Genomic DNA, 16,507 nt, shown 5'->3' with positions numbered 1-16,507 from the left:
ACCGTATGCATGAATATTCAGTAACATGAATTTTTCCAGCTAGGTCCTGACTGCCATTTTTCAAGATAGCAGCTTTCTCCTTATTTCATGACAGTAAAAGTGCTGATGAAAATGACTTCAGTCTTAAGACCTTTTTCTTAGATAGTACATGTGAAATGAGTTGACAGATCTCAAATTTAGCTTGACTGCGTTCATTGCTGAGTTGGCCAACAAAAGCAAACAAAAAGCCAAGGTTTGAACTTGGTTTAAGTATTCCAGCATCCTTGTGCTCTCCCCCACCTGGACATTAAAACCATTCAGGCTTTGAGTTACGTATCTGAGATTGAGTACTTTTGTTTCTGGATCGAAGCACATTGGCAGAGCAGTGGGGAAGGCTTTTGTCATCCCACAGTACGTGCTGTGCAATCACGGACATTAATCCTGCATGCACTTTTCAGAACAAAATTGAATTGTATGTTCTGTCCCTGAGAAGATGGCTTCCTTTTAGTTCCATAGCACATTGAAATTAAAGTCTGCTGAGAATATAAATGAGGTCTTGTTTCAACTTTATGACTTTCCTGCAGGCACTAGTAGACCAGATAGAAGAGGTACAGAAGTGCTTTCCTTTTTGAAAATTAGCAAAAGCCACAAAAGATATAGATGAATTCTGACAAAAGTGAAGTAGCTTTGAGACTTAGTCCGGTGCGGTTTCGTTGTTTATGTCCTGGATGTTTCCCTACAAATCCAAATCAGGTTTGTAGGTGACAGCAGAGCACACGAGGCAAACTGTCCTTCAGCTTTTCCTTTGCTCACCATTTGTTTGCCTCTAAATGTTTGGATTTGGTCTCTAGATGCTGCCCACGTTGGGCACGACTGTTACAGCGTTCTGTGCTGTGTGTCCGACAGCACCGAGGCACTTAGGGAAGCAGGTTACGTATTCTGGGTAACCCACTCTTTCAGCTAGCAGCCACATCTATTTGCATGTTCCTCCACAGCGTGGCAGTCACTTCTTATCTTCTTAGGAGCCTGTGTCACTAGTTTTTAAATGTACTGACAGAACATGGCTCTTGGAGACGCAAACTGTGCTGTGGAAACACTCCATGGCACAAAGATCTCTGGAAGAAGGAAGCGTGGCAGGTCTTCCCTCATTTCCCAGGGGACAGTCCCAGTCATGCCATAGCTCTTCATGTAGAAAGTAAATTTGTAGATCGCGATCTGATGAACTGTTCGAGTTTGGTACCTCTCTGTTTCCACAAATCTGAGTCTGTGAAGATAGAACACCTCAGCTATTCATTAGTAGGTTCCCAAGATGCTCATGTCTTGTGTGGTGGATGAACTTGATGTTTCACTACGCTGTGGTCTTATTTATTATATTTTTAAGATGACAGGGTGTTGGGGTTTTGTTTGATTTTTAAGGCTACCAGCATGTTCTGTCTGGGCTCTTGCTGGTTTGGGTGCTGCTCCTCTACTGCTCTGTAACAGTCCGTGGTTGTCACCCTCCAAGAGATGTCCCACAACCCTCGGTGCCTTTGCTTCTCCCGTGTTGGACACTGGTTGGGGAAGGATGTGCAGCAGGCATCACATGGAGGGGGCAATCAATGTATTATTTTGTCTTGAGTTATTTTATTTTGATCTAAGGTTGATCAATCAGGCTGTTGATTAAGGAGATTGTGATGGATACTCAGTGCATCTGATAATCGCTCATGTCATAGTTCAGATGGAGTAGGTAGGAGGAAGTAGTAAGATCATGATACTAGATGGGTATTTGGGTTGTCAGAATGTCACTGCTAGCGTTGAGAATATGACTGAAATATTGGCTGCAACTCTTGAGAAAAGTGTCATGAAATTTGCCCAAGCCCAACAGTTAAGATCATATTTCATATGAATGGACACTTACACCAAAACCAGGAACTTTAGAAAGCTATTGGGTAACTCTCTTATGCTGGTACAGGTCAAGAATCATGATTCATAAACATCTCAGTGGGTTTCCTTTTCAAAAACATATGTGGCGGCCTCCAGAAAGTAGCAGCAGCTCAAATCACAAGATTTTTTTTTTCCAAGGACTTGCACATAAACCAGTTTGAGGTTGTTTTTTCCAGTTGTTTCTATGTAAATATTTTTTCTAATACCAGCTAAATATAATGTTCTATAAAGATGCATAAAAAGTTTCGAGGGAAGGTTAAATCAAAGATGTGTTTGTGCCACATTAAAAACTTTATTTCACCTCATACTGAGAATCATAGAATTATAAACTGTAGTGTCTAATATGAAAACACAGATCCTGTGTAGCACTGGTAGCAGCGGCTGAAATCCGTAGGTCCAAAAGATGCTCAGGAGCAGGTGAGAACAGCGCAGGGGTTGTAATCTTCCTCCCCCCATCTTGGTTTTACTACTTAAGGATATTTGCATGAGAATAAAATCTGGTTCTTTGGCGCCCATCTGCTCCTGCTGTTGCTTCTTTGCTTAAGGTTATTGTCTCAGTTTGTGACAGCATAATTGGTTTCTGTGGAGAAGATTATGATATTGATGAGACTTACATATGACTTCAGGTGAGGTGCAATCAAAGCAACAGTTTGGAATAGAAGGTACGGTCTGTTTTCATGCAGTTTTCACTAAGGCTCATTCAGCAGTTTAATTAAGGATATTATTTATTACTGAACTATATCTCACAAAGCTGAAGTATGGACACGGTTATGCCAATACAGGCATGACCAGGGTCAGTGCTGCTGATTTTGTTTTCTAAGCTGATGTAAGCTGCACCAGGCTAGTCAAATATACGCTGTTCACACAAGGGTTGCTCATTATTTGTCATAATTTACTGTTCTCTAGTGTAGACAAGCTAGAAGAATTGAGCTAGAAAATGCTCTCTTTATAGTTCTTTCTGTGTATTAAATATTTCTTTGAATGGTTAGCTGCTCTTGCACAAGATGAAATTTTTTTTTGAGAGCAATTATTATCAGAAAAGTTTATTTTATTATCTTGTTTTCCCCCCACCGATTCCCAATTTGCTCTTTTATATCATATCCTGTCGAATTTTTTTTAAATGCCAGCTCGGCAAAGCTCACCTAGCATTTGGAAATCATTCTGAGATCGTCTTGGCATGCGTGTCTTCGCTCCTAACGCAGTCAGTTGTGTTGCCGTTGTAAGCAGCGGACTGGAACGCGCTCTCCTGCGGCAGGGCTGGTTTGATGTGGGTTATACTGGTGACCCGCTGCAGCGCAGACAGGCCAGCGCAAATATCGAGGGTGCTCGTATGCCTTGCAGATGAGAGAAGGATGATCCATGTCATGATTTAATTTGCTGTGAGTGACATTTCGCCGTGGTGTGACTGGTGGATTGTCCTTGGCGGATGTCACAAGTTATTTTTTTTCTCCCGTCTGGATTAGGGAGCCAAAAGGCTGGAGGGGACGAACGAGGTTACGCTGGGCCTCGCGTGGGGCCCGCGCAGGCTCCTTGGGCTGCCCACGGGCAGGTGCAGGACCAGGCGCCTTCCTTGCGGACATCATCCGCCCTCCTGCTGGAGGCCGACTGTATAATGGCACCCCAAACGCTGCTGTAATCGTGTCAGTTATCCTTGCTTCGTGGTTTAAAGCTCTCCTTTGTAGGACTGTCATGAGATGTGCATCCCCCCCTTCCTCTCTCCTCCAGAAAACACTGGATTCTGGTATCACCTTGTGATTCTGAAAGCCAAGGCCTTAGGCGCGTACCTTTTGTGCCTCAGCTTCCATCTGCTCGTACTCTGGGTTTAGTACGGACACAATGGGGAAAGCGAGAAACCTGAGGAGACGGGCCGGACACAGCCCATCGTATTCTGGAGAGCCTCATCGTGTTGTGCGAGTAAATACTTCACTCCTGGCATTGCGGATGAGCAGGATTGGGAGAGTATCATCACATACCCCTAATTTGAACCTGAGTTGGTGAGAGGACAGAAGTACAGACAAGAAATGGATATTTAAGGTGTTCAAAATAAGGAAGGGGCATAATTACATGATTTACGTGGCTTTATCAGCAGCCGCCTGTAAAAATGTGTTTGAAGTTTGACTGCATTTTGTTACTTAAATTTGAGCAGCCAGGGTTTGTGTAGATCGTGGTGTCACAAGGCTGTGAGCTGGCCTAAGGCAGCATCGCCGCTGGCTCCTGTGCCAGCTCCTGCCTCTTCTCCTGGGCTACCCAAAGTGTTTGTGTGGCCGTGTGGTATTTCAGGCCAGGGAATGGAGCTGAAACTCGTTTGGCAAAAATCCTGATGCAAGGACCATTAGATGTGCTTCTGTATGGTTCCTTGGTTGCTCAGCACATGCAAATATTTAATCTCATGTTTAATTCTGTGTTGTGGGCGTAGGAGCCAGAGGCAAAATCCTAACAGCTTGAATGGAATCGGGATTTCCCCTGAAAGCAGGCCCATAAATCCAATAGGAAATTTAATTCTCAGCACTCAAATTCAGGCCTGTGTGCCTTGACCCTCAGCTGCAATCTCTGGAGGGTGAAGGCAGCGCCTGTGTTCAGGTGCTGGCCCTGCGACCTTCGGATCCTCAACAGGTCCCCGACTGACCCATGTGTAACATTTTATACTGCAAGGAAAATATTTTATTGTAAACCCCCGGGAGCAGGACTGGAAATGGTTCCTCAGGAGCAAGCAAAACGGGGTGCCTGCACAGGGGGCATCGCCTCGTCTGGTCTCCCATTTTCTCCCAGCACTGGTTCTGCTGCAGCAGGGGCATCGCTGCAAATCCCGAAGTTTTCTCGGAGCCTTCCTCCTCCCGGGGGATGGAGGTTCCCTCCTCCCGTCCCGATCCTGGCAGCAGGAGGCGAGCCGGCAGGTAGCTAGGCAGAGGGGGGTGTGCGTGCGTCTGTCTGTCTGTCCGTCTGTGCCTCTCCTTTGTCTCCAGCAGCCGTGCAGCGCCGTGCACCCTGCGGGCGGCCGCGCATCCCCGCGCCGCGCATCCCCTCCCCTCGCCGCCCCGCTCGGCACACCCAGCCAGGCCCCGCATCGGCCCGCCCCCTCGCGGGGCTAATTACCAGCAGGGGGCTAATTGCCAGCGGGGCGTTCAAGTGTCGCCCCGCGCCCCCATCACCCCCGCCCCAGGCTCGGCCGGGCTCGGTGCCGGCGCTGCCCCGGCCGGGCGGCCGCGCTGTCCCCGCAGGCCGGCTTTGTGCAAGCGGGCCGCGATTGGCCGTGCCGGCTGGGCCAGCCCCTTCCTGGCTGCCTGGCATGAATATGCACGGCCCCCCTTCCTCCTCCTCCTCCTCCTCCTCCTGCATGTGTGTGTGTGTGTGCGGGGAGCGGGGCTCCGCCAGCAGCGCCGCTCCAGCCATGTCAGCTCGGCTCCGCCTGGGCCCACCATGAGCCATGGCCATGTCTGCGAGCGCCGACGAGGAGGACTACGAGTCGGAACCGGAGCCCGAGCCGGGGCCGAGGCCCGAGCTGGGGCTGGAGCAGGTCCGGGGCGGGCGGCGAAGTTTGCAGCAGGAAGGGAGGGGAGGAGGCCGGGTCGGGCAGCGCCGAGCCGAGCCGCGCCGGCAGCGGGGACGGGGAACAATGTGGGGTCGGGAGCGGCCCCGGCCCGGCCCGGGCCAGTGCCGCCCGCCCTGGGGCCGGGCCCGGCGGCTGCGGGCGTGTCCGCGGAGCCCGAGCGGGGCGCGGGAGGCGCCGCCGGGGGCCGGCCCGGGGCGCTCGGCCTCGCCCGCCGTGAGCGCCCGGGGGCACCGGGAGTTCGGCAGCTCCGAGGGCCCCGCGCCGCTTCGGAGGCCAATGCACTGGGAGCGTGTGATGGTTCCTCTCGGATAGGGGGGTTCCTATCGTTTCCCTGTCGTTCCCCTATGGTTTCCAGAATTATTATTGTTTTTTTTTTCCCTAGTAAGATTCCTCAAATAGCTGGGAGAGCTGCAGGACTTGAGCAGAGAGTCTGATGCTGAGCCCGGCCACCTTGTCTTAGTTTGATTTATGGCCAAAGCCTCCTTTCCATTCCCAGGGTCAAGGGATGTAGAATAAAGAGAAGGATATGTGCTGAAATGAAAAGAGAACTTTTATTAATACTTTAAGGGTTTATATTCTCTGAAGGTTGGGTTTTTTTGGTTGTTTTGTTTTTTTTCCTGTGGGGGATGGAGAATAAACTTCTTAAATTTATGAAGTAATCTGTGAAAAATAATCCAGAACATATGTTCTAGATTGCATGTTTTACTCTCTAAGAACTGCCTAAGCAATTAAAAATGCACCAGGAATAGAATTAAACATGTGTATGCGATTTAAACATAAACTTGATAGTTTTGTTCATAACTCAAGGTGTTTTGCTCTTCAAAATAGCCTAATTTGCTTTTAGAGACAACTTTCTAGGTAGGCCGGGTGTTGTGTCTGTCCTCCAAAACCCATCTCATTTCTAATAATTTTACTGTATTTTGCTTCAGGATTGCACCAAGAAAGCAGGGCTGACAAAGAGTTTGGGCTGGCTGTTGTGGTGTGGATGGCAGCTCTGGTGTTGATGTGCTGCCCTGGCCTAGCGGAGCGTCAGTCCAAGAACCTAAGCCGGGTCTTGGATGCGTTAACTTTATTAAGACTTGACTTTATTCTGGGGATTTTGTGAACGTGCAGGCCTGTGCTGTTGCTTGATTCACTGCTCAGCTCCCAGACCTGGTAGTTAAAATGTCCCAGCTCCCTTCCTTTTCTTAAACTTTGTCCCGCACCAGGCCTTTTCCATTTGTGTCTCTGTCTTGGTGCGATTGCCGTACGCTTTTTTAATCGTTAGGGGAGTGGATTGGTCTCAGCTGCGTTGTACCAGCTGTGAAGTCGCTACTGGAGGTGCTAGTTCTTGCTGGATGAACTTGGAAAGTTGGTTATGTTCTGGGATTCTTTAGCTCTTCTAAAACTTGTGGCTTTGATAGCCTTTTTATATCTTAATAGTTTAAAACAAAAATTAACGCAAGACAGCGGAGATCCTTCTTACGAGATTTGTTAAAAGGCTTGGTCTGGTCCTGAATTATAGTGCTGTGACCTACGTAGCAAAGACCCATGGAGTGGTTTTGTTCAAAACTGTTCCAGTGGTGAAAACCCTTGTGTGGATCCAACTGTTTTCATGCAAGCCTGCTTTACTATGTGTAGTTACTGTATTTTTCTACACGGGGCGTGCAAAATTGGTATCATAGCTTTTTCTATCATGATAGTCCTTAGCGTGTAACAGGTGAAAGGCTCTACAGGTGTAGTTGAGCGGCACAGCTTCAGTTGGGTAGGAGCTGTGGGTTTTGTCACTCAGACTTTCACCTTCAGCCTTTCCTCTTTCCCCAATCCATGTCGAAACACCCCAGAAAGACCATCAGGTGTCCCAGCAGGATGGACAGGATTTACTGCGCTTGCGGTAGCTGCAGTTGGCACCAGCAGCGGGGCTCGGAAGCATGTGGGTGCCGGGCATTTGTCCTGACCGTGGGTGAGGAGAAATGTGATTTCTGAGTGTGACACGTCTGCATGTGCAAACAGACACTCCTGGGTTGGGGTAGGGGGATTTGTCCTGAAGTAGCTGTAAGAAGAAAAGCTACATTGGTACAAGGTGCCCCAAGTCTGTATAACTTACTGGTGTCTTTTTAAGAGCTCCTGCTTCAGATGCAGCTTATCAACAAAGGCATATTTTTGCTTATGTATCTTATTGTACCTTCCAGGCCTAACTCTTGCTTCCTCGCCACCAGAGGAAAATAAATTGGGGCACTTGCGTTGGCACTGATGTGCCAGTGTATCACACCCCAAACAGCATAGCTACGTTGGTTGAAAAGCTGCTGGAGTGTCACTAATGCCCAGATGAACCTGCGAGGTATAAACTTTTCTAGTTACTTGTGAGACGTGGAGCTGTTTATTCCGTAGTGGAGCTCTGTGTCCTTACCTGGTCACTAGGAACTACAATTGCTTTTTGTGGGAGGGGGTGAGAGAGTTTGTGGGCATGAATTGGAGGAGATGGTGGCTGTGAACATCTGGAGAGGATTAATCCTGTTTGGGGATGGCTGGGCTTGAAAAAGTTCCGCCTTCCCTTTCCCTCTGATGCCTCTTGCTTAATGGGAGACGTTGGACCAAAACTTGTCTTGCAGGACTCCCCACCCGGCAGGAGCTCATGCTGATGATGGGCGATGTGACTCTTGTCAACTGTCACTGCTAGAGGAAAACAACTTCCCTGGAGTTCCCATGTGTAGACTTCTGGGAGATACGCTTTAGCCAGACATGTTAGATCTGTGGTGTTGGCTTGTGCTTTTCAGTTAATACAGCTTTTAAGGGTGTCACTGGTGTCAGTGTGATTTTTGCTGTCTTAAAGTAGTTTCATCCTCATCCCCACCAAAATCTGCAGTCACATCATCCTGTCCTTCCTTCTTCTAAGTTCTTTCTTTGACAAAGGTTTCTGTTAATTGCTGAAGAGATGTAAAGGTTTAATTCCGAAGAGCTATTAACTTGGTTGTGATTCTCTAGTGCAAGACAGTGTGTGTGTAACAGGCGGTCGGCCTGCCCAGCAGTTTAGCACTGGTCCCTGTATTTCAGGGTTAGAGTTAATAACTCTAGTCTGTTTGGGAGACCTCTGGTAAAATGACTTTGGTGAATCCTGACCCAGTGCATTGGTACGTGTGTTGCTGGTCACCACCACTGCTGGTAATTGTCAGTTTGACTGGTTTTCTTAGCAGGAAGGCCGAAAGTACGAGCCTGGGTGGCTGGGAGCAGCAGAGGACGGTGCTGCTCGCTGGCCTGGGCAGGGAGCCTGGTCCCCCAGAACTTCCACCCCGTTTGAACTGAAAAATACCTGTGTGTGTGTGCCCAGCCCTGGTGCTGCAGGAGAGGCAGGGAAATAATTGACCAGAAGCCTTTACTGTGGCTCCCTGAGGTTTCTCCAGTGCCCAGTATCAGCCTGTGACCCAGTGTGTTCAGGGCAATGTTTTAGCTGACAACAGTTACGAATTGTGGGTTAATGTGTGTAGCTTCTTTTTTTCCTAATGTTTATTCATCAGATGTTACAAAGAAACAACTGGTAATTAAATTTGTCTGTTCTAATTCTCTTAAAACAATTGTATTGCGATGTAGTGCCATATAAAGTCTAAGTGCAGGACTGGCACCTGGGAAGTCCTGGGTGCTCATCTTTCTTTAGGTGCTGATATATAGTTGCATGGACTTGGTCAAACTACAGCAAATGAGAATAATCAGAATCTGTCCACGTGTTACAGAAGGAAATCACGCCTGCCTTGCACATGGAAGGGATATATTAACCTAGCACAGCACCTTGAAGCGATGAACAGTCTGCATGTAAGATGTCTTGGAGAGATTTATGCAGTGGATATGTAAGCTGTTCAGGTTGTACTTGGTTAGGAAGTGAAGTGCTTCAGGGTCTCGCTGAGCTGGCCACGTGAGAAGCCCTTCAGAAGGGCACTGCGCATGTCCCTGGATTTTTCTTGGAGATGTTGAGTCTGAAATAATGCTACGGTGCTGCTGGCAGCGGTTTAAGCAGGTCACTGAAGTTGAGTGGTAGAATAAGACCCATGCCCAGGTAAAGGCCACTTGCAGAAGAGCTTGTTTCTAGGCTGCAGGCTTGGTCAGCCTTGCTTTTGGGGCCCAGGACCTTCATCCTCCTGGACTCACAGCGTCGGCTGATCTTCGTCTCAGAGGAGTTTGTGAAGTTGCGTGGTGACAACTCCAACAGAGCCGGGTTGGTGTTGGGACAGCAGTTGAGGAAGATCAACACCTACTTAATGATGCATTTAACAGCTGATAGCTCTTGAAGTGTTGTCTCCAAAGCTTGGTGCTCTTGGTATTTTTGTTTACATGAGGTCCTTTGATTATTCTTTGCAACTGTGAAGGTTAGAAATCTGTTACTGTAAACATGAAAGTTGTGTTTGTTGTTGTAAGAGTTGTGCTCAGGGAGAGGCCCTTGGTGCCTCTGCTGCTTCTGACCCCGGTGACTGTGGGTGGCTTTTCAGTGGCTGCCAAACAGGGAAATGACATATGGTGGAAGTGTGTTAAGGTACCTATAAGGAGCCGGTGAAAACTTCTCAGCAGCCAGATGTTTGTCTATAGCCAAGATAAACTAATGTTCCAAGTAGTGACTCTTCCAGGTAGCATTTCCTAGGGGTTGGTTTAGAGTTGAAAGTGTTGTACCTGGGCTTATTCCCAGCCCTGTGGAGCAGGTTACCTTTGTGTGTTGCAGAGAAGTAATCGGGTGGGAGGTACAAAAGAAAAAAAAGCCACAAAAGATAAAAAAAATCTTATCAGGATGTCATGTTAACATGGCTTGTTTTGGAGGGCAGCGTGAGTCCACCAGCTTTCTAGGTTTCAGTGTAATAGAGGTAGGTATTTAGTATATTAATCCTAATAAGTTTCAGCAGCTGCTTGCACAGTCTTCGTTACGAGCTTGGAGAGTGGTTGGCATCACTTCAGCATCCTCCTACCCTTCTTTTGAAGACTCATGTGGCCAGAGAAGTATGAACACTGTTTCTGTGGAGGTTTTGGAGAACATAAGGGATCGTTTGTGATAGTATTTCAGGCAGGCTCTGTCTCAACGCCCTGGGTTTTGTTGTAAGATTTAAAGAAAAAAAAAAATCTTCAAGTTTGGTATAATCTTTCATTTCTTGACAGTTCTCAGAGCTGGCTGCTGGGGACTGCAGTCAGCAGGCACAGGCTGTGCTTGGGGGTCTCGGCTTATCTCCTTGGGAAAGTAGATGGTGGGATCTGCTATGCAGGTGGGAAATGGCATTGGTCCAGAACCTTGTTCAGGGCTTGGTATGTCACCCAGAGTTGAGCTTGAGGCCATGGAGCTGTGACTGGCCATCGTGGTAAACCCAGGTTAAGGGTTTACCATCCCCTACCACTTGCTCATCATTTGCTAGAGAGTTCTGCAGAGCTGTGCTCGGGTGGCAAATTGCAGTACAGAGATGGGAACAGGAGCTGAGAAGGAAATCTTTACCTGCTTGCCCTACCAGGGCTGGTACATTGTACAACTGCAGTTTGAGCTGGAAATCCTGCAGCATCTCTTTACTAACATCAACCTGGAATTTATCTGGCTGGCTGCCATGTGCTAAATAAACCCCAAGTCATGTTGGAGGCTCCTTCTACCCCCTCGAATCCCAGCCCCTTTCTGGAATAGCAACCCACAGGCCAGATTTTCTTCTGTGGAGGTTTTTAAGCGACCACTTTGGAGCCCCTTGAAACTAGATACTAGTGGGAATTCCTGCAAGGCCTCTCCAGCCTTGCTGGCTGCAACATCCTGGAGTGAAAATGTGGCTTGGATTGAGGATTGGTCGGTTGGTAAATTAGTACAAACCCAGCTAGTACCATTGCTTGAATTTCCTAACGAGCAGTGAAGAGGTCTGGGTGCATAGGAAATATTAGTTACGGTTAGATCAGAGGTCTGCGTCTCTGCGTTCTGCCGTGTGGTGGTGATTTATAGGGAAATCTGAGTTCTGTGGTGTGGCTTCAGACTTGTTCTTGTACCTTCACCTTCCTGTCTTTTTTTAATTTTGTTTTTTTGTTTTGTTTTTGGGATTCTCGAATTCTGTGTTCAAGTGATGCCTTTTTACCCTTGCATCTTTGCGGCGTCCTGGCATTAAAACGCTGTCCTCAGAATTAGGACTTGGCTCGTGTTACTGTGGCAGAATCAGGAGTTGTCTTTCAGCTGGAAAAGTACCGAGTTTGATTTTTCCTTGAAAGAGGTTGCATTTTAAAAGACTATTCTGACAGTGTTGTAACTGTTGTTTGCCTTCTTAAAAAACTTAATCGTATTCAGACCTAGTGGGAAGGAGTCAGATTCTTGCGCAGAATCTTCCGTGTGCTGTTGGCAGAGCGGAACTGCCCAGGTTGTTGAAGGTGTTTTGGTTTAACTTGTTCTACTGATGTCCAGCCTTTGGTTCGTGCGTCTCGTTTCCCTTGCTATGGAAGGAGACTCTTAACAGAGAGGACGGAGGGGTGATTCGTGCTGAGGAAGGAAATTATCTCTTATCGAGGTTGGTTCTAAGCCAGTCCTGCCAGTGCTGACTTTATCCTTGAGAGGCTGAAAAGTTGGTCTAAAAGGTAAATATTTATTCTTTAGAGTGTCTGAAATGGATCTGAAATCCAGGTGCCTGGTGTGGTTGCCCACGGGAAGGAAGATACTCTTGTCTGTGTTCACACAGCACAGTGTGAGTCAGCCTTCTAGCAGAAAAAAAAATATTCTGCAGGAGCATAATTAAAAACTTGCTGAAATCTGTGTAACCTCATCAGCTAAGTGATGTTTTCTCCCACCTCAGTTACGATAGAAGGTCTGTGGGAGAGAAAGCCAAGAGGTCCAGCTCCTGGTGTCTCTGCTTTCCCAGCACTGAGGTTCCTTGGATAGAGACTTAAGGTATCAGCGCTCTTCTGCATCTGAAAGTCACTGGAGCTCTGCAAAGTCAGCTGGGAGGAAGATCAAATACTTGGCAATGTGGCTTTTCTTCAGTTGTATAGCAGGACACTTCGGGAAGCTTTTGTAGTATCAAGTGAAGTGTTTCCTTAGCCTTTCTTTTAAAAACCACAGTGGAAATTCGGCGTGGCTTTGTAAAGCCAACCTGTCCTTACCTTGGTGACTGCCCAGAGTTCGGCAGGAGCAGAACATGGTCAGTTGGTCGTATGCTGAGACATGCAGAAAGTGGAAAAACCATGTAAAAGCTAAACCAGATGAACTTTGCAATGCTATTATTATCATCTTTATGGAGAAAGCTGTCAGCAGTAAGAATGAGCCAAGCCAATTCTTGCGTAATTAGCCCCATACAATTACATGGTATTTAGCGATGTTTGGCTTGAGCTGTAAGTTCTCGTGTGTAACAGGGAGTTTCTGATGAGAACATGAAATTTAGATATCCAGAGTGAATATGTTGCAGTTAACCTAATCATTTAAAATCTTTTCATGCTCCTTTAGCCACTATCTTAAAGGTCATTGAAATCTAGACCTGAGATGCCCTTTTTAGCCTTTGCACAGCATCAGTTAGTGTTCTATTTTTGAGCACTTGCTAGTATTGGATGTGAGGGGATCTACTCTGGAAAGGTTTTGTAGTATTTGTGGTTTATTTCCCACTTTATCACTCGGCAGTAGTTAATGATCTGGTTTTTTAGGGAGATTGCTGTGGCTTGAGCCATTGCTGCTGAGTGTTTCTCAGCTGTACGTAACCTCAAAATTACTTTTGCTGCCTCCTTGGATTCTTCCACTTCCAGCAGAGGAAAGTAACCTCCTGGCTTAACCTGAGGACAATCCAAAGAGCTCCCTAGCCCAGAACTCAGTGATGGTGCAGATCATCTCTTGACCTAAGCCAAGCACATCAGTGGGGACTCGATCCCACGTTGTTGTGCATAACCGGATTCTCCCTGCCCTCCTGTTGTAGCGGGCTTGCTGTAGGTTTGGGATCTCTTATGTCTTCGTTTCTTTGTCTTTTTACAATGCATCTTTTCCTCCTTCAGCTATAAGAGTGATCATATACATCTGCTGAGTATTGCCTGTCTGTGTATAATTCTGATACATCTGTTACTTTTACATCTAAGGTGTGTACAGCTCCTGTCCAAGGAAGTCTTGTAGTTTAGATGGTATGTGGGATGTGCGATTAACTTTGTGTGTCTGGCTCTTTCAGAACAGGGCAGTCGGACGGCCCAAAGGGAAGCTGGGCACGGCTTCTGCGGTGAAGCTCGCAGCTAATCGGACAACCGCCGGAGCACGTCGGAGGAGGACGAGATGCCGCAAGTGCGAAGCGTGTCTGCGGACAGAGTGCGGCGAGTGTCACTTCTGCAAAGACATGAAAAAATTTGGGGGACCTGGCAGGATGAAACAGTCCTGCATTATGAGGCAGTGTATTGCAGTAAGTGTACCTGTTGCTACAGCTCGTTTGGAGGTTTCTTTCCTATATCTGTGTCTCCTGGTGAAAGATGTGGGACTGAGAACTCTGCTCAGAGTAGTCTCTAAAGTGCATTGGGCAAAACAGTGTAATCCCTGCCCTCTTGGTTCAGATCTCTGCTTCCCGTTGCTTTTCATCCCCCCAGATCTTTAACTACTACTTAGTAGCATGGCTTTCATTCTTCATAAAGGAGAAAGTAGATGTGGAGATTATCGGTACAGTGGAAATGGGCACTCTAATCACACTGAAATTCTGGGGATTTGGGAGAAGGGAAAAGTAGGAGGTTTTCATTCAAAGGGAGAAGAGGCCTGTTTGGTTTGGATCTCTGAATTTCCTGGGAAGAGCTGCCTTGCAACCGGCTTTGCCATCTTAACTACTTAACCAGCTTAAGATATGGAGAGATCCTTGGCTGTCATTCTCCAAGATTTTTGCATTGGTGACCCCAGCCCCAGGCTACTTGAGATCTGAATTTCAATTTGTGTGCCGTGACCTGGGCATGTAGGAGGGATCTGATCCAGACGAGCCAAAGAGCCATTGAGCCAAGATCTCATTTTCCTCAGGGACTGGAAATGGCTGTGGAGGAGTGAACATCAGAAAAAGGCAAGCAGGCAAAGTCAGTTTCCTGGGCTGCTCTGGTAACATTGCTTAGAAGCTTCTTGAGTCATAAGTGATAGATTTGTATTTAACAAATATTGACAGGTTAATCTTCTATTAAGTTGTTCAAGCACCTTTTGAATCTGTTTCTTTCATACTGGCTGTCACTGAGCTGCTCCTCAGGTCTCATGTCCACAGTACCCCTAGTCAAGGGTAAAAATTAACTTCATCTTTTCTCTTAATTCTTTGGAAGGTCTTGTTTATGCTGTTGTTAAGGGTTTGGGTGCTGTTGTTAAGGGTTTGGGTTTCTGTCCTTTTTTTTTTTTTTAAGGAAAGGAATGTTGTTTATTCATAACTGAAATATCACTCCATCTATACTGATTTCTCTCCAACTCTTGTTACTGTTCTTTTCACTTAGGGTTTTTTTTTTTCTGTAATCCCAATGAGGAAACCGAAGTGGAAGCATTAAATGACTTAGTCTGACACTGATAAAAAACTGATAAGCACTTAAGGTTTCCAGTAGCTGCTCCAGTAGCTCACTCCATGTCCTGTTCTAAGCTCTGTGCTGTTCTTGACATAGAGGATTGGATTCAGCTCTGCTGGATCTCTCAGTAAAGCACATAGAATGTCTACCTTTCCACAGAGTGCTTTTGCAGCTCAAGTGTCTTTTCTTTGAACACTTGATTTCCTGGAGTGTGGCACGAATTGAACAGCATGGATGAAGAATTTGTTATTCTCCAGGGAGAAGAAATAGTGAAATCATGCTGCCTTTTTAGCGGAGAGATTAAATTAGGGCTGCAGTGTGCTTTCTTGTCCTGACCGATGAAGGAGAGTTTCATACTAAGCTGCTTCACTCTTGATACACAGGCTGAGTCTTTTGGAGATGAACTGCGTTCTCTTCTAGCTGAATATAGTCATCCTGGCATCCCTGTCTTCTACAAAGAGACGTTTTTCTTCTTGGTATCTGCAGTTTTATTTCCAGAAGCTGTGGTTAGAGCACAGGGCTCTGGGGTACTCTGGTTCCTTGTCCCACCCTTGCATGCACTGAAAAAGACTTTCATGGGTTCCCATCGACGTAAATAGCAGCAGGAGTGTTACAGACTTCCTTAGAGCAGCAAAAGCATAGAAAATTAGCAAGTCAAACTGTTGCAACTTCTAAGGATGCTTTACATTCCTATAAGCAATCTTATTGTCTTTACTCTTGTTCATTACGTTCTCTAACAATTGCGGTAGTAATATATGGTGGTACCTACCCAACACTTTCCAGCCAAAAAAAAGAGCCCAAAACACCAAAGCAAAGCTCTGTGGAAGGGATGATCCCTGCGGTTCTGGGACTGTGCTTTCCTCTGGCTGATAACATTGGCCATATTAACTAGACACAGACTTTCATTAAACTCTGGAGCCTCAAGAGAGCCTGTACTGCTGTTCGGAGGAGACTCCTCAGCATCACCAGTTCAATCACGAAAGGGAACAGGAGTGCCTGGGACACTTGATGCTGCGCTGGACAAGTCTGAAGGGAGCGCTGGGCTCTGCCGGGAGGGCGAGCTGTGACAGCATGGCTGCTGTTCAGCGGGGCAGGACACGCGAGATCCCCCGGGGCATCCTTGCGCCCAGCGAGAACAACTGTGCTGCTCCCGGGATGCTGGTTCTTGTGCGTGGATATAAATACTTGTGTGGAAGATTGGACTAAACAAGTGGATGGAGCTCTTAGGACTTTGGACAACTTTTGCTTTTCTCTGGTTTACCTGCTGGTGGAATGGGATCCTGGGGATTCCCATTTTGTGCTTGGAGGAAGGGTAGGAATTAAATAGCATTTGCAAAATGCTTTTAAAATGGAGCGTGGGTAAGTACTGGCATGAGGAAGCAGGAAAACGTTGCCATAGCTAATGTATCGGATGCTGGTGTGCTAATGGCTGTACCTCGGTTTTCCCTATTGGAAACCTGCTGAAGGATGGACTGCTGCTGCACTGATCAGGTTCGGTATGCAAGTATCCACTTAGGGATTTTATTCACTTCATTTACAAGAGATCCTTGCTGTGAAAAGCCACATTTCTGCCTCTGGCTGTTTAATAGTTAAGGACTTGCAACCTAA

General features: G+C 46.9%; 1 protein-coding gene and 1 pseudogene across 6 annotated transcripts in view; both read left to right on the top strand.

The window, feature by feature from the left end:
• KDM2B (lysine demethylase 2B) overlaps positions 1-16,507 on the top strand; it is a 115,464-nt gene that overhangs the window by 85,390 nt on the left and 13,567 nt on the right. For all 6 annotated transcript variants that reach the window (XM_065646776.1, XM_065646777.1, XM_065646775.1 and 3 more), the window contains one exon: positions 13,561-13,785. In XM_065646776.1, the coding sequence (XP_065502848.1) occupies positions 13,561-13,785 (225 nt within the window). The remainder of the gene's footprint in view (positions 1-13,560; positions 13,786-16,507) is intronic.
• LOC135995115 (uncharacterized) lies at positions 3,080-5,992 on the top strand (annotated as a pseudogene).

This window comes from Caloenas nicobarica, chromosome 16 (genome assembly GCF_036013445.1).
Source record: "Caloenas nicobarica isolate bCalNic1 chromosome 16, bCalNic1.hap1, whole genome shotgun sequence".
Classification (NCBI taxonomy): Eukaryota; Metazoa; Chordata; class Aves; order Columbiformes; family Columbidae; genus Caloenas; species Caloenas nicobarica.
The sequence above is the reverse complement of the archived record's forward strand: the minus strand, read 5'-3'. Positions and strand labels throughout refer to the sequence as shown.